The sequence below is a fragment of the Phocoena sinus genome, chromosome 17, assembly GCF_008692025.1.
Source record: "Phocoena sinus isolate mPhoSin1 chromosome 17, mPhoSin1.pri, whole genome shotgun sequence".
In the NCBI taxonomy this organism is placed as follows: domain Eukaryota; kingdom Metazoa; phylum Chordata; class Mammalia; order Artiodactyla; family Phocoenidae; genus Phocoena; species Phocoena sinus.
This window is the reverse complement of record NC_045779.1, coordinates 53,907,824-53,934,003: the sequence shown is the minus strand read 5'-3', so window position 1 is coordinate 53,934,003 and position 26,180 is coordinate 53,907,824. Positions and strand designations below refer to the sequence as shown.

The 26,180-nt window shown below is 32.8% G+C and overlaps 1 protein-coding gene across 3 annotated transcripts in view; it reads left to right on the top strand.

The window, feature by feature from the left end:
- CSMD3 (CUB and Sushi multiple domains 3) overlaps positions 1-26,180 on the top strand; it is a 1,083,470-nt gene that overhangs the window by 1,015,723 nt on the left and 41,567 nt on the right. For all 3 annotated transcript variants that reach the window (XM_032609830.1, XM_032609829.1, XM_032609828.1), the window contains 8 exons: positions 241-414; positions 2,441-2,614; positions 4,058-4,243; positions 6,184-6,357; positions 8,489-8,671; positions 11,668-11,844; positions 21,630-21,809; positions 23,415-23,588. In XM_032609830.1, coding sequence (XP_032465721.1) covers positions 241-414; positions 2,441-2,614; positions 4,058-4,243; positions 6,184-6,357; positions 8,489-8,671; positions 11,668-11,844; positions 21,630-21,809; positions 23,415-23,588 — 1,422 coding nt within the window. The remainder of the gene's footprint in view (positions 1-240; positions 415-2,440; positions 2,615-4,057; positions 4,244-6,183; positions 6,358-8,488; positions 8,672-11,667; positions 11,845-21,629; positions 21,810-23,414; positions 23,589-26,180) is intronic.

The following is a 26,180-nucleotide window of genomic DNA, read 5'->3' as shown; positions in this document are numbered from 1 at the left end:
TGCTAATTTCGTCCAGGCCCAACTGTTACTGGAAGTGTGTTTTCTTTTAATTCCCAAATAGTAGGCATTTTGTTAAGTATATTACAGTTACCTTAATATTATATAATTGTGTTTGCCTTATTTGTGGCATACTTCTAAGTAAACATTTAAAGATTAATAATGTTATATATGTATACAAATATACAAATCGTAATAAAACTTAGATCACAATATTAAAAATATTATTTTGACCAATTTCAGCGGGCCACTGTGGAATTCCAGAGCTTATTGTGAATGGTCAAGTTATTGGAGAAAATTATGGATACAGAGACACAGTTGTTTATCAATGTAATCCTGGTTTTCGACTGATTGGTTCTTCAGTGAGAATATGTCAACAGGATCACAACTGGTCTGGTCAACTTCCATCCTGTGTGCGTAAGTAAGCATGGCAAAAGTAATTAGAGACTTCTGTTTAGTTCTCTTGCAATTACCAGTAATTTTTTTCTTAGGTAAGAGAAATGATTATATAGACAGATCCACACATATGTACATGTGTGTGCACATGTGTGTGTGTGTATTTAAATAACTAAGTTCTCACTGTGCATTTTTTTATACTGACACACACCAGTCTTTAAAGTAGGGTGTGTTCAGAAGCATATAAAACCATCCACCATGAAAGTGGAAGAAATATTAGAAAGTCTGTCATTACTTTGTGGATTTGGAACAATTTTGGAATTGTTTTAATAAAGATCTTACTAGTTCAACAAATATCCATCTGATCTTTTAAGTTAATTTAGATGTGAATTTACACATGAAGGATAAAATGAATTTTAAAATAGCTGAGTAATAACTCTAGTATTTTTTCTTACTCCACTGAATACCCAGCAGTACACAGTATTTCATATCACAGTCTATCCTATTTTGGATCAGAAAGTAAATTATCCATAATTTCTTATTTTTTTCTCCTAATAATTTCCATCAGCAATCACTGACATTTGTATTAAAAATGGTGTTAGAAAATTAGAATAAACACTGTAAGTACGTTGTAATTTTAACACTATAGGATCAAATGATAGAGATTTTGGATGCTTCAGAGAAATAATGTGTGGGTCTTTAAGTATGAGTTCACAGGAAATATTTAATTTTTGGCCAGTTACATCCATATTTATAAATTCTATCATTGTCAAATTCTTATCCAATCAACAGAAGTTTTTTGGAGTTCTAGTTTAATAGAAAATACATTAATGTGTTGAGATTTAATAGGATAATAGAACGTATAGTTAGCAAAATTGCTTCTCTGTGGTGTGTGTGTATAGGGGGCAGACAGTTTAATGATTTAAAGACAGCAATATTATGCTGGATCCATCCCAGATTTTTTGCCTTTCATTATATCAAAGCATAGGCAACTCATACCATTATTTTTCTTACTGAATAATTGAGACTATAAATGGAAATTGGCCCTTGGGGTAAAACAGGTTTCTTTATCAATAATTTTAAACAAGAATAAGATGCAGTTACATTTTCAAATGAATAGGTTGACGTTAACAATACAGCTGAAAATTAATTGCTCTTGGGTCATTTTTAAAGTACTAAAAGTGACTTGGGTCTTACACTGTGCCCAGTTATGAAGCAGTATTACTGGACTTCCTGTGATTAATAAAGTGAGATAACGCAATAAAACAGTTCACAGGAATACAGAGTGTTTGGGAAAAGCCAGCACTAAATGAACTCTAAAAAAGAACCAAAACTCTAAACGATGTAAATAATGCATCTAATTGATACCATTATTTCCAAACAAACCTGTGCTAAATTATTAAATATCAATAGTGAAGAAACTATACCAGTAAGGTTGATTGGTTTAGGGAATCTTAATATTGGTATCTCAATATGTTAAGAATTCTACAGCATAAGGCATCATTTTTTATTGCAGTCACATTGTTATTCTTCAAGCACACTTTTGCTAATCTATTAATCATAAAAATGGTTGGATAAATAATATTAAAAGAAACTATTTCAAAATTAAATACAAAAAATTGCCTTCATTTATCTGCAATTCTTAAACTTAACTAGAAAAGGAAATTTGGTTTAGTTTCATTCCTTTTGCCATTAACTAGTGATATGAATTTCAGTCATTCCCAAATTTCTTTGAATTTCAGTATTTTTCCCTAAAATGAAATAGAATGAAAAGCTATCATAGAACGTTAAATATCTGTGCACTACTTGCATGTAATTACCACAATTATAAATAATTGTCTACTTACTAATATGATACTTCTATATTAGACTATTTTGGCATTCTAAATTGTTCCTTTGCATTAGTAAAATTACTTTAAGTATATTTTCATACGAAAGTGGCCTTCTTTCTATATTCTTTGAAATGATTAAGTGTAATTTTCATGTAATAATTGATAACTAATTATTCTGTTCTGTGTCTCTCCCACCCTGGCCCTGTTGCTATTAGCTGTGAGCTGTGGTCACCCTGGTAGTCCAATTTATGGAAGAACAAGTGGAAATGGATTCAACTTTAATGATGTGGTAACATTCTCTTGCAATATTGGGTATCTTATGCAAGGGCCAACAAAAGCACAGTGCCAGGCCAACAGACAGTGGAGTCATCCTCCACCAATGTGCAAAGGTAAAAATCTAACTATATTCCAGCTTAGGGCGTGGTAATAATGAGTCTGTTTAGACACGCATGATAACATTTGAAACAGTTTGGACAGAACAGTAGAAAGTTTTCAGCTAATAAAGCAAAAATATTTAATATTGATGTTATCTCATTAGCAATGCTTTCCTTTTTCTTATTTTTTAACATTTTTAGAAGTCAAAACTGACAAACTTTATTTCAGCTGCTTAACTATGTTATCTTGTACCTATTTTATGGCTGTATATAAAATCATTTATATCTTTTTTACTTGCAGTTTGCTTCATAATCAATGGAACTTTTCAATTTTTAAAATATTTTTTATAATTTTTATTGGAGTATAGTTGATTTATAATTTTGGATTAGTTTCAGTTGTATAAGAAAGTGAATCAGTTAAACATATACATATATCCACTCTTTTTTAGATTCTTTTCTTTTCCCATGTAGGTCATTACGGAGTACTGAGTAGAGTGAGTTTCCTGTGCTATACAGCAGGTCCTTATTAGTTATCTATTTTATATACAGTACTGTGTATATATCAATCCCAATCTCCCAATTTATCCCTCCCCCTCTTTGCCCCTGGTAACCATAAGTTTGTTTTCTGCATCAGTGACTCTATTACTGTTTGGTAAATAAGTTCATTTGTACTGTTTTTTTTTTTTAGATTCCACATATAAGCAATATCAGAAAATATTTGTCTTTCTCTATCTGACTTACTTCACTCAGTATGACAATCTTCATATTTTTGGTTAAACAGTATTTGAGGCCTAGGGCTTCTCTGGTGGCGCAGTGGTTGAGAGTCCACCTGCCGATGCAGGGGACACGGGTTCGTGCCCCGGTCCAGGAAGATCCCACATGCCGCGGAGCGGCTAGGCCTATGAGCCATGGCCGCTGAGCCTGCGCATCCGGAGCCTGTGCTCCGCAACGGGAGAGGCCACAGCAGTGAGAGGCCCGCGTACCGGAAAAAAACAAAACAAAACAAAACAAAACGATGTTTGAGGCCTAAATTACCATGATACCTGCATTAGACGTTTATTTATTGTTCTCTCTATAGAAGTATATTAAAGATAATTGTTTTGTGTTTTTTCCACTTCCAAAGACGTATATTTCGTACTGTCTGATAAAGTAACAACCAAATTATCATTTTCTTCCATTTTCTAATTGTTTAAAGCTTGATAGGTTAAATCTGTACTCAGTGTAATATTTAGGAGTTGCTATTATTCAAAACGATTTTGCAAAGAAGTTTTCCTTTTTCCAATATTTTCAGCCAAACCAATTTCAGTCCATTATATCCCATTATAATGTTATTATTATTCCTTGAATCTTTGGTTTGTTTGATTAAATTTATCTTTGAAGCTACGTTTCTAATGGAAATCTATATAAGTATATGTATATTATTCCAAACATATATTTCAAAATTTGTCATTTGTTTAGTGGTCAACTGTTCTGATCCCGGAATTCCAGCCAATTCCAAAAGAGAAAGTAAAATAGAACATGGGAATTTCACCTATGGCACTGTGGTATTCTATGACTGCAATCCTGGATATTTCTTATTTGGATCTTCAGTTTTGATATGTCAACCAAATGGACAATGGGACAAACCTTTACCAGAATGTATCAGTAAGTAGATAATGGGAACTCTTCCTTGATATAATGCTGTGGAAGGAACATGTATATTGACTGTCTTTATGAAATATTTAGGGCTGTGTATCAGAAGGAAGCATATTGATTGTATTGTTTTATTTTGAAACTACACTTCCCTATATCCTACCAATTCAATGCCCAAATGCCATTTTTATTAGTAATAATGTGATTAATATTTCTCTGTCATCCCTTGATTTTGAACCTTCATGGAGCAGATAGAATATTAAAAGCAGATGTATTTCGTACTCTATGATGTTACCATCCCATGAGAATAAACTACATTTTAATTTTCTATTGTATTAATATTTCAAATTTCATTTAAAGCAAAATTAGTTTAATATAAACAGCAACAAGTGCTTGAAAATACTTGAGAAATTAGACAAAGGTGTTACTTAATACTTACTGACTTTAAGTATTTATTATATACAGGTACATGCACATAAGAAATGTTAATACACATCATCTTTCAAGTCAGTCAGCATATGAGTGCATTTTGTTATATGTTGTGTTGGAATTGTAGAATATAAATAAAATAAATTATAGCAGCTTTGCGTATAATTAACATGTGTAGTGAGACAATAATTTAACAGAAATAAATCAAAATTTTGTGAAGACATAGAGAAGTGAACATGAATTCTAGGAATTCAGCTTATTGATAGGTCTCAAATATATTTACATCTCAGAGCTGATGAATCTTGGACATGATAGGAGAGGGAAGAACTTTATAGATTGAAGGAGTAGTGTATCAAGAAAGCATTGTGCAAGTAATTTTTGGTTATACTAAATTGCTAAATTATAAAATTATTTTATGATCATGTTTTATTTAAGAGGCACTTTCTTTATGTTCATGGGGTAAGATTTTTTGAAAAATTAGTGGCATCATTCATGTACTCATTCACAAACTAACAAAGAAACAAAACTTTATACAGTGTCTATCTAATTTCATATTCTATGCAGATAATTAAATCAATTGTTGATCCCTTGCTTAAAATGCATTTGATTTCTTTTTGTAGACTGACTAGTCTAATGGTTTAAGTAATTCACTTAGCCTTGTGTGGCTACAACATTAAAGTTAAAAATCTTTTGTAGGACCTGAAAACATGAACTCCTTCAGGTTTTCTTAGCTCTTATTTACTTTTTACCTTTTCTTTATTTCCTATAGCACTCCCTGGTACTGTGCGAAGTACTCAGGGGTTTTATTAAGTTTATGTCTCCTTGTGTGCTATTTAATACTTTAGAGTCATATTGTGCTCAGTATTTTTCCAAGTTACAACTAAAAGGGGGCACACAGTAAGTTCCCAAGCTACTTCTAGCTTATAAAGATAATTCTCAATGTGTTAACATCTGATTCTGCTAGGCTTAGCTGTGTTTTGGTTGATAAGCCACTGAGTATTTTCTTTATACAGGATAATTTATTCATTAATGGCCTGGAGTGGAATTATTCTGGACTACATTATGTGAGGTCTACATTGTGTGTCACAGATCCACCTTCATTCCCTCTCCTTTACCCTTAAGTTTTTCCCTTTTAATTTTTGTATAGGCTCATTTTGAATCCTATATGACCTTATTTAGCCAATCCACATCACTCCTCTCCCTAACTTTCACATCCTTATCTAGACACATACATACTTCCAACCCATGTACATATGTATATAAACACACACTCACTACCCCCACACATACAATCTTATACTGATTCAATCATTTAAGTTTACTTACAATGTTCCTGTTAAACTCATGCTCAGGGTGAGTGGGCTGACAGAATAACTCCTGTAACTTCAACTGTCATGTAGATATTTGATTTCTGGATGATGTGTATATTAGAGCAGATAATTCTGATTTATTTCATAAAAAGTTGGTGCAGGTTGTTTGATAGAGATATAAAAAATTTTATATTCAATAATTATGTATTGTAGTGATTGACTGTGGACACCCTGGCGTTCCTCCTAATGCAGTCCTGTCTGGTGAGAAGTATACCTTTGGGTCCACTGTTCGCTATTCCTGCACAGGAAAGCATACCCTTCTTGGCCAATCATCAAGGACTTGCCAATTAAATGGCCATTGGAGTGGATCACAACCTCATTGTTCAGGTACCACTTGGAAAATTGGATGATATGTGTTGGAAATTACATTAATAGTATTATTATTATTTGGAATATATACACAAAACAATCTAAAGAGATACGATAATACATTTCTCTTTTAAAAATCTCATGGGAGAAGCTGTAACATTTTTACATTTATCGGAATTCTTCTTAAGGTAATATGAATTTAGAACACAAATTAATACTGATCTTGTAAATGATAAATTACAGGTATATGTTTTGAACTGTGTTGTATCAAATGTAAGTGGTGTTCGGATGCTACTCTCTGTGAAGTGCTTTTTTTATTCATTAAAATAGCTAACCATTCAAGCTTAAGTAGCTATTCCATTTTAGCAGATATAAAATATGTTTCCCTATAAAGCAATGTTATTTCAGTGGTTTCCTGTTAGAATTCAGTTCTTTGTAGATGAACTTTGTAAGCAATCAGTTACTTAATAGCATAATTTTAAAATAAAGCCCTAAATGTTTTAAATTAAACTAAGCCAATAATTTTTATGAAAAACATTTATTTTCCTAATTTTATTTGTTATTAATAGACAACATATAACTCCTGAGTGTCTATGATCCCAATAGAGTTTTCTTAGAATAAGTAAATATTCAGTCTACTTTTAATTAATAATTTGTTCACAGAGTGAGTATTTGAAAATTCTTTTTTGAGCTGTTTAAGTTACTGTTTTTCTTCAGAAATGGTATTTCAGTTTTAGAGCTGTGGTTTCTCCCTACTTGATACTATTTATTCTGTTTTGACCTATCAGCCAGATATTGGTGCTTATTTTTCTGCCTGTTCTTTCTACTTACATATTGTCCATTATCTTTATATTATTTTATCTCTGTGGAGATCATATGATGACTTATTAGGAGTTGTTTCACACTGTTTTTCCTTTAGAGGTAAAAGTTGTGAAATACTTAGTTTCAGATTCCCCTTGTAATTGTGGTTAAACCCTATGAAATAACTACCTGGTACTTCAAATTTAATCTATAGATTTTTTAAACTATCATAGTTAATTTACTCACTCAGCTAACTGAAAATACATATAACACACATCTCTCTCTGTGTCTCTGTCTCTGTCTCTGTCTCTCTCCCTCTCCCTCTCTCCCTCCCTCTCTCTCTTTCTCTGTCATATACACACACACAGGATTGATTGGGAAACTACTACTTAGTTGTAAAAATAATGTGTACATATATATTTAAAAGTGAAATAGTGACCTTAAATATTTATGTGATTATTAATATTGCATCACATGAAGATGAGGAAATATTAAGAAGGATTCCAAATACACAGGGCGTGTCAAAATAGGCATCTAGATAGACAGAAAGCACTTTCAATGCTTATGTATTCAACTTTCTCTCTATCTCTCTTTCTGTATCTCTCTCTCTCTCTCTCTCTCTCTCTCAAAAGTATACTAACACTGTGGCAACTTTAATTAAAATTATTTAAGAAATGATAAAGAGACAGTAAACCCTAAACACTATAATCAAAAGAGAAACGCTTTGGCATGAGCAAAAAATCCGTATTAAGAACTTAAGTCAGAGTTTCTAGTCTTTGTTTACAATTTATTTTTATATTTTCATGTATGAGAAGTATGCAGCTTATTCATTTTTGGTCAGTGGTCATTGATAGAGACGATTAGGGGGTGAAAGTTTAGAAATACTATATTTTAACATTTATATTTTCCAGTATATCACAGTTCTATTTTAACAGAAACTGATTTCAGTTCAGAGAAAGATGAAAATTGCCAAGTCCATGTTTTCAATTTTAATTGTATAAATCCATTCTCATTTGAGCCCAAAGAACTGTCAATTATAAATTTTCCATTATGTTGGTTAAGAACTAGATTCTGGCAATACTAATGAAATATCTTCAACTTATTGAACATCTCCAAATATCACTGATATGGAAAATAACACCATACTCTGCAACTATTTTCTTTTTCCTTTAGGCTTTTTCTTATGACTGGAGTCAGATAGGAAATATGAATTACGATTTTACCCAGTCAACTTAGCATATTAAAACACAACATGCACAAAAACAAATTCCTACAAGAATGTTGGACTAAATCATAACTTAGTAAATGTTCATTGAAATAAGTTAACTTGAGCTGTACTGAATTGCAGGTGATGCTACTGGTACATGTGGGGATCCAGGTACTCCTGGTCATGGTTCTAGACAGGAAAGCAATTTCAGAACCAAAAGTTCTGTACGTTTTGCCTGTGATATTGGTTATATCCTTCATGGCTCAGAAGAAAGAACATGTTTACCCAATGGCAGTTGGACTGGAAGGCAGCCAGAATGCAAAGGTAATCTCAAATAGAAACTAATAACATTGATGACGCTGGAATTTAATGTGTATCAAATTCAACTGGGTGCTGCTCATGAAATTACTCCTACCAGTTCTTATCCTCAACCATGGAATAAAAGCAGTATCATTCCAGTTATACCAACACTGTCCTATAAGAGAAATATGATAGATAACAATTATTAAGTTATTAAAATTATCTCTCATGGATCATTTATATACATTGTTCACATCACAGTAGATATCAGGATTGGAAAAGTTAAAAAGATTTTGTCTTTCCCTTTATCACAGTGCTCTGTATTGTTGACACCACTAGGAAGAAATTAGGTTGTTCTCACATCAACATTATCTCATGATCTGTTTTAGTCTTCAGGTTTGTAGAAATGGAAAAATATAAACAGATGTCTAAGTATAAATGATATTTTTATTTATAGGTATTGCTCATAACTAGAATTCTTAATATTTGGGGTGTTTAAGTAAAATTGTTAATTGTTCTGACTGATTCAGAGTAAACATAATTTTTACAACACTGCCTAGAAAAGGAAATGTTGCTGGAAAATTACCCTTATAATTTAAATTGGTCTTTTTGAGATTATTTTAGTGCAAAAACTAAACTTGCAAAGGTATGTATGAAATGTACTTGATGTTATACCAAATGTATGGGTTTTATAAATAGAAAACAATTCCCAATAAAACCTCCTTGGCAGTTTTTTGATTGACTATATTTTCAGACACTTGTATTATGTTTAAAATTAATATCCATATTCTAGGAAAGATAGTTATATTTTTTATAACTGGACTAAATTAATAATCTTAAGAGAGAACTGCAGCTCAATTTCTATTATAGGGAAAGGGTGGGAACAAAGTTGTGGAGCAAAAGACACTAAGCACACTGTCTTCACTTTATTTCTCAAACTTACTTTCCAAAGGCAAAGTCTTTATAGTGATGTCGTACATTATGTGGTTGATATCTAAGCCAGCTCTTTGCTCAGCTGAACTGCAAAATATTTTTAGACGAAATGCAACCTGGTGCTGACCTTGTTTTGTTAATGTACACATTACAGACAAAATAGACCTAGGAGTTGTAGCAAATAAAACAGAATTAATATTTTCCCCATAAAATGGAGTTCATACAAATCACTTAGAAAAAGATTCTAGCAGATGACTGGAAAGAGGAAATGAACAGAAAATACAGAAGAGCAAAAAAAAATTGCAAACTATAGAAGAAATTCTACATAACTACTAATCAGAATATTACAATTAAACATCTAACCATCATTTTTCACCTGCTTTAATATGAAATTGTAGCATATGTGCAGCAAAACTAGAACTTTAAAACATTTCTAGAGGTTTTTTAAAATTATATTTTAGATTAAGTTGATAAAAATGCATATATATTCTTAGCTTTGATTTATTAACTCCACTTTTGAGGAATTTTTTTTTCCTAAAGAAAATAAAAATATTGGGGCTTCCCTGGTGTCGCAGTGGTTGAGAGTCTGCCTGCCGATGCAGGGGACACGGGTTCGTGCCCCGGTCCGGGAAGATCCCACATGCCACGGAGCGGCTGGGCCCGTGAGCCATGGCCGCTGGGCCTGTGCGTCCAGAGCCTGTGCTCTGCAACGGGAGAGGCCACAACAGTGAGAGGCCCGTGTACCAAAAAAAAAAAAAAAAAATGATGGGACATGGTATTGGAGAGGATGTGCGAAAATAAGCAAACTTTCACACTATTGATACAAGTGTGTATTTTTCTAATATCTTGGATAACACTATATATACTTAAAAATATTTTTCAGAATTAAAATTTTCCAGAAATTCCACTTTCAGAAACTTATCATAAAAATAGGATCAATGTACATAGTTGTATATATAAGCTAGAGTACATTATAACCAAAAATGATAGAGAAACTAAACTAAACTAAATTTCATGTTTATCAGCAGATTAGTTAGGTAGATTATGAATACACACATAATGGAAAACTCTCCAGGTACTAACCTTTATGAAAGAAAGCTGTCCTAATTGTAATGTGCAAGATGTATAAGTTTTCTGTCTACACACACATACACACAAACATACAGCACCACTACCAATGATCGACAAAATTAAATATTTAGGATGCAGCAAGAGATAGATATATGTGGTACTTTCTGAAATTATAATTACACTTCATATTCGTATAGATAGCAAATTCTGTAAAGTATTAAGATGCCTTCTTATACTACAACAAAATTAGGTACTGCATTTGACATAGGCTTGCTTTTAATATATTTAAAAAATTCACTGATGCCATTGATGGCAAATAGTTAAACATAATACAGAATAATCATATAAGGCATTTGTGTTTCTGACTCCTATTTAGGATACATTGAAAACTTAATGAAAATCATTCCTAGAATTTTAGTGACTTTGTTTTTACTCAGTTAATATTTTGTACACTTTGGTCCAGAAATAGAGATTATAAAGTTTTAGTGCAAATCAGTTATATACTTATATAAATAAAAACATACATGATGCTTATAATATTTAAGCGTGTTTTATATCTGTTTTATTACAAGTATAATTATAGTAAATCAGTGTATATTTTATATCTGTTTTCTTACAAGTATAATTATAGTAAATCTTTGTTTCTTCTCGTTACATATCTTCCAGTTTTACATGAGCTGCTTTTTAGGCAGAGACTCTTAAAATTCTTCTCTGAAAGACTTTGTGTTACCCCAAAGCAATACTCTCAAGTAATTACTGTACAAAGTTTTACCAAAATGACTCACAAAATTCTTTAAAAAGTAGCTTTTATATGATTTGTATCCCAGTAATAAAACTAATAAGATATAAATTCATCTTGAATTTCAACTCCTTATAAAAGAGAATTCAATGCTTATTTTAGAGGATTTTATTGCTCCTTTGGATAATCTGAAACAATCATTTAGTCCTTAACTTTTTGTGAGAGGATTCCTAAATGCATTATTTTTATATATACTCTTAACCATTTTGTTTTATAGCTGTACAGTGTGGTAACCCAGGGACAACAGCCAATGGAAAAGTCTTTCGGATTGATGGCACAACATTTTCTAGTTCAGTCATTTATTCCTGCATGGAGGGATATATCCTTTCTGGACCTTCAGTTAGGCAGTGCACAGCCAATGGAACGTGGTCTGGAACTTTGCCTAACTGTACAAGTAAGTTTCTTCTCAGTATTTTGAAGTATCATTAGATATGTGAAAAATAGTTATATAAACATGTATGCGTGTGTTTTGTAATTAATCAAACCAGGCAGGGTTTTGAATATTTGTATTGTCCTTCACATTAAAAGATGATGATAGTGTTATGGTTCAAGTGTACACTAGTGAGTTTAAGAATCAGTTGGCTTCCAAGGTATCACATTGGCAGAGAAAAGAGGGATCACAGAATATCAGTGCTATTAAATGTAATTTTACAGTATGTTAAAAACAGAGATGAATTATCAGCTATAATCAAGACTAAAAATACAAGGAATGTACTTTCGTTTTGCCAGTGTAGCACATATTAATTGTTGACTTGGTTTTTGAAAAAGCAGACTGATTATTTTTGGGTTCGTGCACTATTGTCGGAAGTCCTGATGGCTGATTTGCCCTCTTGAGATGTTAAAAAATGTGGCATTTCAGAGATTCAGCATCATAATGAAATTACCCACTTGTTGGATTTTTTTAATGTATTTAATATTCCTATATATAAATTAATGCCTATATATGGAAAAGTAGAATTTATTTAACTAACAATAATCTATCCATTGGAAAATCACTGCTGCTTATATTAAGAAGAACTGCAGTAGCATCATGTAAATCATGAAATTTTTGAAAGAAAAGCTATTTTAGGATGTGTTCAGAGACTCATTCAAGGAGTCATGAGACGTTGCTAAAGCCCTTGAGTGAAATAGGCTCTGAGGAGATTAATGGAAGTTTCTTGCGTGTTGAAATTTGAACAGATTATACTTTTGCTGTAGAGGCCCTCATTAAAAGTCGTTTGTGAATATTAACATAAATGGGCGTAAGTAAAATTTGTAAATGAGAAGCATGTTGCTTCCAGGATCCAAAAAGATGCTGGGCTTATTTTAATGTTGTGGTGTGGAGAAGGTCAATAGTTCTTGACAGTGTCAGTGGTAGAGCAGCCCTTTGCTGACCTAGTAATTCCCAGAAATTTACTAAGAAGGCAGGGGCTTGTACCATGTTTGGGCGAATGATGCATCCCCCACCTTTTTCTTTAGCTCTTTTGTGAGTATTTGTATTTCCTGAATAAATAGCTGAAATAATCTATTCAGAGGAGGATGCTGTCAAACTAATGCCATGTCATATCTGTGATTCTTGAGAAAGTTAGTTGTAGTTAATATCTTGCCTGAAAACTGTTGAGATACTTCGTGTATTGTGTCTCCTCAAAGGTAAAGGCACACTATGGCTGGAAGGTTGTTGAAATAAGCACTGAATAGAACATATCAGCCAAATGTGCAATAGCAAAATATTTCTCAGTTGTTGATTTGAATCAGTAACAAGTTATATTCCTGGCCTTGTGTCAGCACCAGATACTGTTACATCTAATCTTTGCGAGTAGTTTTTTACTTCACCTTGGGCAGTTTTCTCATGGCTTAATCAGTATTCTGCCAAATAACTCAAGGAATTTTCTCCTTACGTCTCCAGAGATCTGTGTGTGTGTCCTCTCTTGTATTCTGTCTCACTAAGTCTGTCCACTTTGTTGTCTCCTGTCCAATCCATCTTTTCAACTCAGGGAGTCTGCCGGGCTCTGCATGGGGTCCTTCTCCCTGTGCCACAGCCTGGAAACTCTCTTTGGGCAGTAAGACGAGGCAGTCATAGCAATCACCCCATTTGTTTCCTGTCACTCAAGGATCACTGTGCTTTGCTGCCTGATGAAACTTGTACTTTTTTTGAGGGGGGTAGGATTGGGAAGCTGCTTCAAATGGAGAGTAAATTCTTCCTTGTTTCTCCATCTTGAAGGAAAGAAGTCCTCCTACTTACTTTGAAAATGTCTCATTTTTTAAAATACTGAACATTCTAACAATTAAGAAATATGCTTTACTGTTTTCATAGTACACCACCCCAATCTGAGCCTTTAAAACTCTTACCTAGTACCCTTTAAGTATTAGCTCAAATGGCACATTTGGCAAAAGCCTTCTTAGGACACTTCTTCCTCATATCTGCTTTGCTAAAACTGATCTCTCTACATTGTATAACTCTTTTATGGCAGTTCCTTACATCACTAAACTATAAACTTAATAGGACATTAGTAACTGGGGCTGTTTATATCATTGACCCTCTAGCACCTGATACATAAATTGACCAAGTAAATAGTTGTTGACTGACTCAAATATCTCATATGAATTTAATTTAGCTATTAGTGCACATGACTTACCATTCCACTCCATTTTAAAATACTTGCAGAGAGGGCTTGTAATTTATAGATAACATAGCACACAGTTTCTGGTATATAGTATGTTTTCAATATATAGTTATGAAAAAGGAGGAAATAATGAATATATTCAGAATAAAGGAAATATACTGAGTAACATTTTTTTCACATTGAATAACAATTTTTTAAATTCATGGATAAATACCTAAGTCTTTTACTTAAAGTATTTTCCAACTTTAGTAAAGAAAAACACATACTAGTTCTTAAGATTGAAAATTAGATTAAATTTTTTACTGAATTGTTTTTGGTTTTCCTTAGGATTTTTAAACAAGTTAAAAAACACTCAATTCAACACAGACCGGGAGCAAATGACGTATCAAAATTTAAAGTCTCTTTTTTATGTCAGTTCTTCAAGGAGAAATATTGTGTTGAGTAAGGTATTTCAAGCATTAGCTTTTAAATGATGAATTGCTATTAAACTAGAAACTGAGAATTTTAACAGTTGATTTACTTCACAGCAAACACCTCAGTAGCAACCCAAACCAAAAGCAAAAATAAAAATATCCTTCAAAAAGAAACACAGAGAGAGGTTTCAGTGGAAATTAAAATAGATTAAACTCCTGTAATTAAAGAATCTAACATACTGAAAATTTTATATGTGGTGATCTGTTGTTGATTAGAACAAGTGTTTCAGGGTCCTTCTCATTAATTTGCAGTGGAAGTTAATTTCAATATATGATTGATAGAATCATGTAATTTTGGAGCTGGAAGAGATTGTATCGTAGACTTATATGCATTGGTCAGGAAATTGAGGCACCAAATCATTTAACTGATTTACTGAATACTGACAGAGCTCACCACTAAACAGTTATTTCTGCCACATAAATGGATGAAATTTCCCAGTAAATTAATTTTTTCATTTCTTATATATACCAGAAACATTAAATTCAAATAAAGCATATGTTTAATAAATTTTGATTTAATGTAATTGCCTTTTGTAGGCATTATTTTTCTAGTATCTGTATGCAAGGACATAAACATGAATTTAAAATGAATTAAATTAAGTATGAAAAAATTTAAAGTATTGAACTAAATTTCTAAACCAAATTCCTAATTCCAATTTTTGGAAAACCCACCTAAAGAAAACAAAACCTTCCTTTTTTTCTTTTCATTCAAAGTGTTACTATTTGTATTCATAATAAATAAATTTGTCATTGCTTACCATTTGTTAGGATTTATGTTAAGTGCTTTACACAAGTTCTCTCACTTAATCCTCAGAACAGATCTATAAAGTATATACTATTATCCTTTCTATTTCACATTTGAAGAAATGGTATCTTACAGAGAAAATATAACTTTCTTTCCTGTGCTAACACAGCTAGTAAATGTAGATTCTAAGATTTAAACTCAAGTCTTTTTAACTCAGGAAGCAATGTTATCAAGTTCACTTCACTTTCTCCTTCTGTATTTTTCCTCCTCCTTGTTTTCTTGCTTTATTTCCTATTTTTTTTTTTTACCATGGTCAAATATATTTGACATGATATAGATATAGGGCATTGCTTATAAGGCATATGAAAATGTTTTGTTAATTTATAGCCTGTTCCTCTCTTACTTTTCCAGTTTGTCTACATTTACCAATTGGAGTTCTGCAAAGTTATGTCATTTTTTAATGAGCTGATCACTTATAAAATTTGTGTTTTCTCAACAGTACTTTCCACTTAAAATTGCAATTTTCTCTATATAGCTTAGCAATAATTTTTTGGTTATCTCAAGATGAGAGTTCAAACATATAGTACAGGTATGTCAATAATAAATCTAAATCTTGCAGGAGATGAAATATTTTAATATGATGAGTCAAAAGAGAAGAACAGGAGTACTGTTGAATCACATATATTATAATTGAAAATAGGGATCTGATAGATTTAGGACAATATCAGTTGAAAGAGATAAAATCAACAAGATTGATTACATGACACACGTTTCAATATAGGATGATTTGAATAGGAAAGAATTAATAAAAGTCTTAAAATATAGTTGAATAAATCATCTAGTTACAATGGTTGAATGAAAGTAAAATATAAAGAGTTGAATTATATTTAGATTTTTTTTCTACATTTTAAAAATAAAATTTTGGCCACTTTAAATATTTTCCCCCTCCGTAGCTGGGCTAGTTATCCTTGGGCTAATTATCCTTAGGCAGCTAGTACCTCCTGCATAGTGATAATCAAAGGAGTGATCCAATTTTTAGAATATTATTTTATTTTTAACTTATTATAGTAATATAGTTTATATAAAATACAGTTTAAATGAAATAGAAAGAGAACCGTGGGTATATAATATAATTGGATGACTTATGGATTCAGTTAATAAAACATCATTTACCCAGAACCTATCATAGAGCCCTTTGCCAGGAACTGGCAAAGTTTAGTAAGGTTGGTCTCTGGTCTCTAATATTTCACACGCAGTAAAGTAGCTTTGGCATTTCAAGCATTTTTGCCCTTTGAGAATTTCCTACCAGAGTGATTTGCAAATATACCTTTTATTTGCTTGATTTCCCAGCAGCAAAACAAACACACACAGATTTTTTTGTTCTTAAAACACTCCTTTCCAATCACATGTGTAGATGTGTCACCTGTGATTTTCCTTATCCATTTTCATGATTTTAGAAAACATTTTTGGAATAAACATAATTTAATAATAATGGTAATGCCCCTACTTTTCTTCCTCATATCTAGCCTTATTACAGATATTGGTAAAAGGATAAAATGTTCCTCACATAAATTCTAACTGCTAATATTCTGCAGCTTCAGATTATAGAGGAATTGAGAAATTGTACACTTAATCTTTCTCTAAAAATATGCCTCGAAACCAAGAACTCTTCCCTCTTCTCTACGCCTATCCTTCTGCATCTCCAGACAGGTCCTTATTAAACCCACCACCAGTGCTGGAGTATATTAGTTAAAATTAGTATAAAATTAGTATAACTAATTTTCTCATGGGTGAGTAAAAGAATATATCATGAGATCAAAACCATGCATTCAAATATCGTGAACACTTTGGCAGAGAAATTATAAATGTTAAACATCCACAGAACTTAAACCAAGCTGGAAGGAAAAGATATTTGCTACAATACCAAGAAGCTTGTAACAGTGTCCTGATTTTAAGATTTGGTGAAGTCCCCTACTGTAATGTTCAGACTGAGAGAGAAGATCTAAAAACTAAGCACAAGTAAATACTCATTAAAAACATATATACATTTTTTGTTAACACAGAAACCCTTCAAGATACTAATAGTATGGAAACATTATCTTTCACAAAATCTAACAGGCAGAGCCACCTCTGGTACCTAGGGCACATAGTGTTTGGGAAAAAGATACAATCTGTGCCAGGACAGGGCTTGTCAAGTAAGGATTGGCTGTCAGGTCTAAAGAAAAAGAAGAAAAAAATATATATATACATATCTGTATATGTATATATATATATATATAATTTGTTTCTTGGATTTTTTTTTAACCTACCAGGACTTCTGCTTCCAAACTGATCAATGCCCTGCATTCTACAAGTTATTTGGGCCAGGGACAGCATACTTAATCATATCCAGTGATGAATGAAACTACAGCTTTTTGTTCCAAATACCCAACACAGAAATGGCTCTTACCCAATCTTTTTTTACCAGCCTGAGAATTCTCATGGATTTTTTTTGTAGAGGATAGGTCAGGGAGCTGGGCTAGTCTTACACAAGAGAAAGCTGGGGGCTATCCCAGAATGAAACTGGGGGAGATGAAGCTAAAAAGTCATCTAAATCTTCTCAAGAAGAGAGAATTATCCTTCAGGGCAGCGGTTCTCAGACAGGGGTGATTTTGCTTCCCAGGGGCAATGTCTGGACATATATTTGGCTGTCACATTGCAAGTGAGTGGGATGAGCTGTTGGTATCTAGCAGGTAGAGATCAATGTTAAACACCTCCCCCATGCATAAAGCAGCCAAGAATTATTGGTCCCAAATGTCATAGTGCCAAGGTTAAAGTTGAGAAAGCTTACCTTACTAAGATATAAAAAGGGAACTAACTTTTGCATTGGGAGATTGTGTAGAATCAAAAGTGTTACCAGGGAAGTGGCTTGAGCACCTTTCTGGAACTTCATTGTGCTACAGAACTCTGTTCTGGACTTGAAACCCAGCAAAGCACATGTGTAATAATGTCCAAGCAAGCATGTCCATTGCTGCACTGTGTACAGTGGGAAAATGATGGAATAACTCAAATATCAGTCACAGAGGTTTGGTTACATGAATCATATTGCATGTATATCCATGCAAGGGAATATCATGTCATTAAAAACAAGTTAAATGGATCTATATGTATTAACATGCAAAAATGTTCATTAAGTATTGAGTAAAAAATGAATTCTGTTGTAAAAGTGTGGGTAATGTGATCATATTTTTTTTTAAAATGCATATTTATAATGTTCATTTAAGAAGTTAAGAGAAAGTAGTTTTGAGGTGGCATAGATTGACTAGAATTAGTACAATTATGTTTTATATTTAGCATAGAGGTTATATACTTAGATTTATCATAAATGATGCCAAATAAGCATCAATTACATGATAGAAGCTAATTAGAAAAGCTCACACAAAACCAAACTCAAACCTTTCAAACAATTCATGTGTTTTTGAGAATTTGAGTTGTTTATTCCTTACATACTCATTCACTCATTTATTCTTTAAACAACTATTTTACTTAATCTCTTATGATAAGTCATGCCCAAGACTAGGCTCAGAGAATACAGTAGTGTAGAAAAGAGACAAAATAACTGCCTTCATGGAGTTTATTTGGTTGTTGGGTGTGTGGATGCATATGTGTGCGTGCGCTTTTGCTGTGTGCGTGCACTCTTGCTGTGTGCATAAGGGATTTGGTGACTTTAGAAAAGATTCTCTTGCATTAAACCACAGCACCCTGTTGTTAGGCACTAATGTCTCTGAATTTTAGGGGAAAGCCCTAAAGAGCTACTATTCTAAGATTTTGCCTAAAAAAACCCGAAAGCCTCTTTTTGTTGCTGAAAACAAGCTGGTGGTGACTGAATTGACTTGTGGAGCAGGTGCTGTTTACAAAGATTGTTGCTATTGGAAACTTCCTCTTTGACCTTTGCTGCATTATGAAACCACCAGAACAAATCCTTCTGAAGCTGTTGTTATCAGGCATTTCATTCATGATGCTGCCAAGATATGCAGAACTCTTCCTCAGTGCTTCTCTAAAATAAACCCTCTGTCTTCTTTGGGTGGCTACATCTCACTCAGCTCATGTGCCTTACGACTGGGTTAGCTGTTCTTTCTTGCCAGAATTCTAATTCAGTCTGTAAAGCACTGCCCAGAAAACAATAACTATCTGTTGGTGTTCTCTTTAATTTTCCTTCTTCTTAGCTTTGAATCTAGATTAAAAATATAAAATAACAAGTAAAATAAAATAAATTGAAGTCTTAAACTCATTTTTATATGATTACACGTTTTAAAACTGCAAAAAGAATTGACATCTTATGGTAAACAAGTAGGATTTGATTTTCTATTCAACTCAGTTGTACGATTTAAAAAATATTTTCCTTGTCAGTAACTAAAAGAATTAAAGTCTTCCTATATACAAAACTCTTATTAGGAGTCAGATAGAAACACTCAATGAGTGATTTCAGCAAACTCTTCAGGGCTCTGAGGATTAGCAGGCGGAATGTTGTGAATATTATTCTTTAATTTAAATGTCATCATTCATGGTCCTAAATTTCTTAGGCTCAACAGATTAGAATAATATGAAAAAAACCTTGACATTCATAATTTTAATGGTAAATTAATAAATACAATATAATTTAATTGTCATTAAGGTCTTCTATGTCTTAATCTATTTTTAGTCTTTAACCCTAGACTTCCAAAATGGGAACTATTAATTAATTACTGTTAATTCAAAATAAAAATGAGATAGTATAACTTAGATTTACCTGGTAAAATTATTTGTCCTTTTATGAAAAAAAAAATTCGAAAGGCAAAACAAATACTAAAAGGTAGGTATGCCACATGTTTTTTGTCTCCAGAAAAGGAAAAGTGATGTGACCTTTTGTGTTTTCCTTTTTCTCTTAGCCACCAGAAAGCGTTTAGCCAAGCATGCTTAAATCATGTTTCTCAAAACAGCAAGTGCTTTTGTGGCTTATATATGATCTCTGTTATGCTTTGTTCTTAAATGCCATATTTAGACTTAATTCTGTTTCCTATGCTGTAATCAGTCTTTTTGAAAGTTTTTGTGTGGCGTCATTTTATAAATGAGAATATTATATATGTAATTTGAGACAGCTTTATGGACCAGCATGATTGTTAGAATCTCGTGCTCAAAAGCCTCCTGTGGTTGATGTTTAATGCTCTGTGATCACTGTCTCAAAATTTTTAATGATTTAATCTTTGAATTTGTGTTTTATAATTAAAGCCCACTGGGACAATGGAGCATGTGCTGAAGGTTTGGAGAGTCTGCTCTTGTACAATTTGCCTCCCTGCCTCCCTGTCTTTCTAGGATGGGTTATAGGCCTTTAGCTCCCTACCACCTGCTGCCCCTGGCCCTGCCTGGCCTTCCCACTCCCACCCCTGCTCTGGGCCACTGATGCCTTCTGCCCAGCCAGTCCATCATGTCATTAGCAGAAGGAGGCTCACACTGCACCTCTGTTCTTCATCCCTTTGTGGGGTCTGGGTGCAAGCGTGGGTGGGGCTGCTTGGATTTGGCTGTACTCATGGAGTCTTGGGGCAGAGGCAGGGCAGCAGCTAACCCTTTCCTAGACTGGCGATACAAGGCAGATTTGGCAAGTACTTGACAGAGGCCTCTTACTCACCCCTAATCCAGGAAGCAAACACATTCCAGAGTGGAGGTCGCAATTTCTTGAGGATTTTTCTGTCACTTGGGATGGCAATGAGATGATGGAAATGGGAAATTGATTTCTCTATCCCTAGCTCTGGCATTTTCATTTTTCACTAGGCCCACAAATTATGTATCTTGCCCAGTATGTGATAAATAAATATAGTTTATTCATTCTTTCATTTATTCAATAAAATTATTATTTTTGCACCTAGCATTATGTTAGTTAAAAACTATGATAATATCCAGTTGAGTGGCACTGTGCAGAAAATATACCCTCAGTCCAGCAAGCCTGATAAATTAGAGATTTCAATAACCATATATAAGAGTATAAATTTCAAATATTATGTTAGAAATCTCGATCCTATAGGAGAGCTTCTCCACGATTATTTAATTCAGGTTAGAAGAGGTTACCACATCAGAGTTTTTTACAACATAACAGCATACTAACCTGGCCTTTTTGAGTCTAAATGACAGTTTCTGAGCCATGTGTATAGAATCTGTAATAAGTAACTGATCATAATCAGGAATTGCCAGTATGTGGTTTAAATATGCTTATGTTTTATCATTAAAAATGAGCATGATAACTAATTTTCCCTACTTTTATAGTAAGTATGGAATATGCTTACTATTTCTTTCCATTAAATACATGCCACATTAACTATCTGCTCTTCCAATCCAATATTGATAGTAATCAGTTGTGGAGACCCAGGTATACCAGCCAGTGGACTGAGATATGGAGATGATTATGTGGTTGGACAAAATGTTTCCTACATGTGCCAGCCAGGCTATACAATGGAATTGAATGGTTCCAGAATCAGGACTTGTACAACTAATGGCACTTGGAGTGGAGTAATGCCAGTTTGTAGAGGTATGATAATGATTTCTTCAATATTTATAAGTGATAACCACCACATATTTTCGGCATTAATATGCAAATTTAAAGTAAATTTAAATAGTGTTTTTTTGTATTGTTTTGCTTTTTTTTCTGGTACCAAAATTGAGTGCTTTAAACCATATAGATAATAACATATAAGATTTTAAAACATTTTAACAAAAACATTATATCTCATTGTAAGTAATGATAATGAACTGTCATTCAACCAAAATAACAAAAATATCATGTTCTGTGCTATGTAATCACCATCATCATTTATATTGATTGATGAATACTTCAAAGAGAATATAATCATAATGAACTAGAACTTTAACTTGATTAGCTACCTGGGTCGAGTTATTCATGGATGGGAAGAAAAACTTTCTGTAATTTGAAAACAATCAGCCTGAATTGTAGAACTGTACTTTTTCTTAAAAGGTAAACCTGTTTCTTTAAAGAATGCAATCTAGAAGTAATATTTTAGTCAATATAGGTGTAAGTTTACTACTTTATGCTATTTGTTTTTCCATTGAAAATATTTTCAGAATTTTTTGTCAACTTTTTTATTATTTGTGAAATACTGTAGATACAATGTCAGATAATTTATACTGTTTTATAGTAATACTGATTGTTAATCATCGAGATTTCTCATTAAGGTGCATCTCTAAATGCCTATGAATTGCGAGTTTAATATCTCCCTGACGTAATCTAACACAAAAGAATAATACCAATGTGTTTCTTTTCTTCTTGATTACAGTTGCCTAATCAGATCACTATAAATATACAGTTAGTCTGTGAAAATATATAAACAGACATTTTATATTTTATACATTATTAAAATATAAATATAAAATATTTCATAGATTATTAATTGATTCTGATAATGACAATGTTATACAACTCCCAAAATTTATTTATATATGTTGCTAGTCATCAAAATAAAATCATTCCTCATTTTTAGATTTTATAATTGGTACCCCTCTTTTTCCCTTCACCTCTGTCACCTTATCTAACTCATCTTTGCTCGAAGACAACTTAATTTTAAAAATGAATGTTTAAAAATTTTATAATGCATTTAGAAGCTATATAGTAAGTTTTAGCATATGAATCTAAGTGGTTGATAGAACAAAATTTGGATATTTTAATGAGATACATAATCTGTGTTTTCAAAAATGTCACAGAATTACTCCCAAATTCCTTGCTACAATGCTGACACTTTATATAGCCAAACAACCCAGCACTTCAGTCTTTCTAAATGTCACTGGAAAATAATTTTATATAAAACCAGTAATTTATCAGTTGCAGTATACTGGATAGAAGGTCACCCTCTCTTCGCCTTCCCTTCAATGTCAGAAAGCTTGTTATTTTGTAAGAGAATATCTGACAACCAGTAGCCATTATGTTGCCAAGAAGTAGTCACATCCTGGAAGGACTGATTCCAGGGATGTTTCAGGAATACTACCAGGAGAATAAAACATGCCACACCATATTGTCCTCCAAAAGGTTAAATTAGCACATATGCCTCTTCTAATGATATTTATTTTTTTAACACCAGGATATTTCAACAGCTGTGTCTAATCATTTTTAATGTAATTACAGCTGTTACCTGCCCAACTCCTCCCCAGATTTCTAATGGAAGATTGGAAGGAACAAATTTCGACTGGGGTTTTAGTATTAGCTACATCTGTTCTCCAGGCTATGAACTATCCTTTCCTGCTGTTTTGACCTGTGTAGGGAATGGTACCTGGAGTGGGGAAGTACCACAGTGCTTACGTAAGTATACTTTCCGTACTTAAAATTATATGTTTTCACTCTCCTAGAGCTACTTTACTGTGATTACAGCTGTTACATAATTTTTTTCAGATTTTGCCAGGACAAATATGAGATTGTTAAGCTCTTTCCCATGCATAATTAAAATTCAATTAAAATCAGCATTTACCAGTGTAGCTATTTTTATGCAATCCAACCATTATGTTCCTTCTGCTCTAACTTTTAGACTAAACTGCTTTGTTTGCAAAACACACTATACATTTTACACATCTTGTTTTTTTGGGTGATGTCCTCTACTCAGGTTTATGTTCCTTAAAGGCAGAGATTTTTGTTTTTGTTCACTGTTGTACCTCTGGTATATAGTGCAATCCTTGGCAGGTATCAAACTTAGAATGCTATAGTAATTAAGACATTACAGCATTGGTACAGGGATAGAAAGTAAACCAGTGTTAGAGAATAGAGAGCACAGAACCATTTATTGATACTTGATGTATTATAGAACAAATCAGTGGGGAAAGAATGGACATTTCAATTAACGCAATAAGGCAATTCGTTTACACAAACACACACACACACACACACACACACACACATACAATCTTTGTCTCACACCAAATAGCAAATCAATGTCAAATCATTAGGGAATTAAATATAAAAGTTTTAAATATTACAACACTACCTAAATGACCTTGAAGTAAGAAAGGATCTCTTAAAATGTGATGCAAAAGCTCCACCCATAACTGAAAAAGTGGAAAAAATAAGCTACATTATTAATTTTAAATTTCTCATTTCGAAAGGCCAATCATAAACCTGATAGTTTATTTGAAGAGCTTCCTATTAAGTGATTGCAAATACTAGGCATGCATGCCACCATTTTGCTGGCCCATCAGATCATTCATATCACATTTGCTACCGAGAGTATTACTAACCAGTTTTATTGAGCATGAGACATAAAACTAATTTACTTCTGCAATTGTGGTCTGTTAGACTTCAATTTATGCAACATCTAAAGAAGCTCCTTCTAGGTAATATGATTTATTAGAGTGTGTTCCAAGCCTCAAGGTTGATGTCACACAAATTGACCCTTAAAATTCTGATGCTAAGGATCATCTTAAAACAGACCAATGTGTTCTGAATGAGACTAGATATTCTATAGCTACTTCAGAATAAATAGCAACAAGGGGATTTTACAGAGATGAGTTTATGGTAAAGTTTGTTTGATATGAATGAAAAAATCTCAATCAAAAAGTTTCTTGATATAATGTTTTATTTTTTGACCTATTAAAATGCAAATAATAATAAAATACATACTATAGACATTTAAATTGTAATAAATATCCAAATATAATAAGGCTCACTTTGTCCCAATTGCTTTACATATATAATTTTTGGTACATAGAACTCCTGGCTAAGTATGTTTAGTCATGACATTTTAATAGATAATGACACAGGCTCAGAGAGGTCAAATTGTAAGGACACTGGGTAACTCTGCTATCATTTAGGGGACCAGCTACATTATTGTGTGGCCTAAAGTCATATTACTAGTAAATGGCAGAGTATGAATTCCAGTTCAGAGAGGTAGACCTAAGAGACAATTCTCTTATCCATTGAATAGCCAAATTCAATAATTTTAGGTATTTAACAAAGAAGAAAATCTTTTCTCATTAAATCTGTTCAAACTATGCCTTTTTATCTTAAAGTTTATATCACTGTGAACTGAAGCCTTTTGAAAATAAACCCTGTGTCTTAAGCCTCTAAACTTGACACCAATAGGTTGTTTGGTTTAGTACATGAAAATCTAAAGATAGAAAACAGATTGAATGATGGGGGGTCCGGGAAGGGGGATTGAAGAGTTTATGTGGTTGCATCTCTCCTCCTTTCTTTTTTTCATTGAATAAAGATAAGATTCTGAGTTGAATGACTCAGCAGAAATATGCTAGAGAAACATTTCAGAAGTAAATTATAAAATAACTGTGAGATAACTTAGTAATAGAAATGATTGCTAAAGCTGAAGTACCCATTGATAATGTTCACTGAGGAAATATCCATTGAATTTAAAATGTGCTAGAGATACAAAGACTAAGAACACAAGGAGCCTGGCCTTTGGGGTTTGATATTATGTTGCTAGAAGTGCTTGGATGCCAAGTACCACTAAGGCTTACAATATCTAAGAAATGGTGAAAATTAAAACAGAACACAATAAATAAATATTTATTTTACATATGTTACTATACTTGGAACATTTCCCCAGTTTATTTTATTTTAATATTTACTTTATGATTACTTTTCATCTTAACTGTTTTAAAAGAAAAAAATGTTTCTAAAAAGAGGTTTAAAAGTCCAAGTTTCTCTTAGAGTCTTGAATTTCAGAGAAGGTCTTTGAACACTGCGTTTGAGACTAAGGTATTCTATAAATAAGGTATTCATTTATTCCAGGTTTCCTGGAGCAATTCTTGTTTATTCTGTTATCCTGGTAGGTGTCCTATCCAGTTAGAATCCTCCTTTTACTCTCAAAAGTGTCTTGGTTTGGGGCTTCCCTGGTGGCGCAGCGGTTGAGAGTCCGCCTGCCGATGGAGGGGATGTGGGTTCATGCCC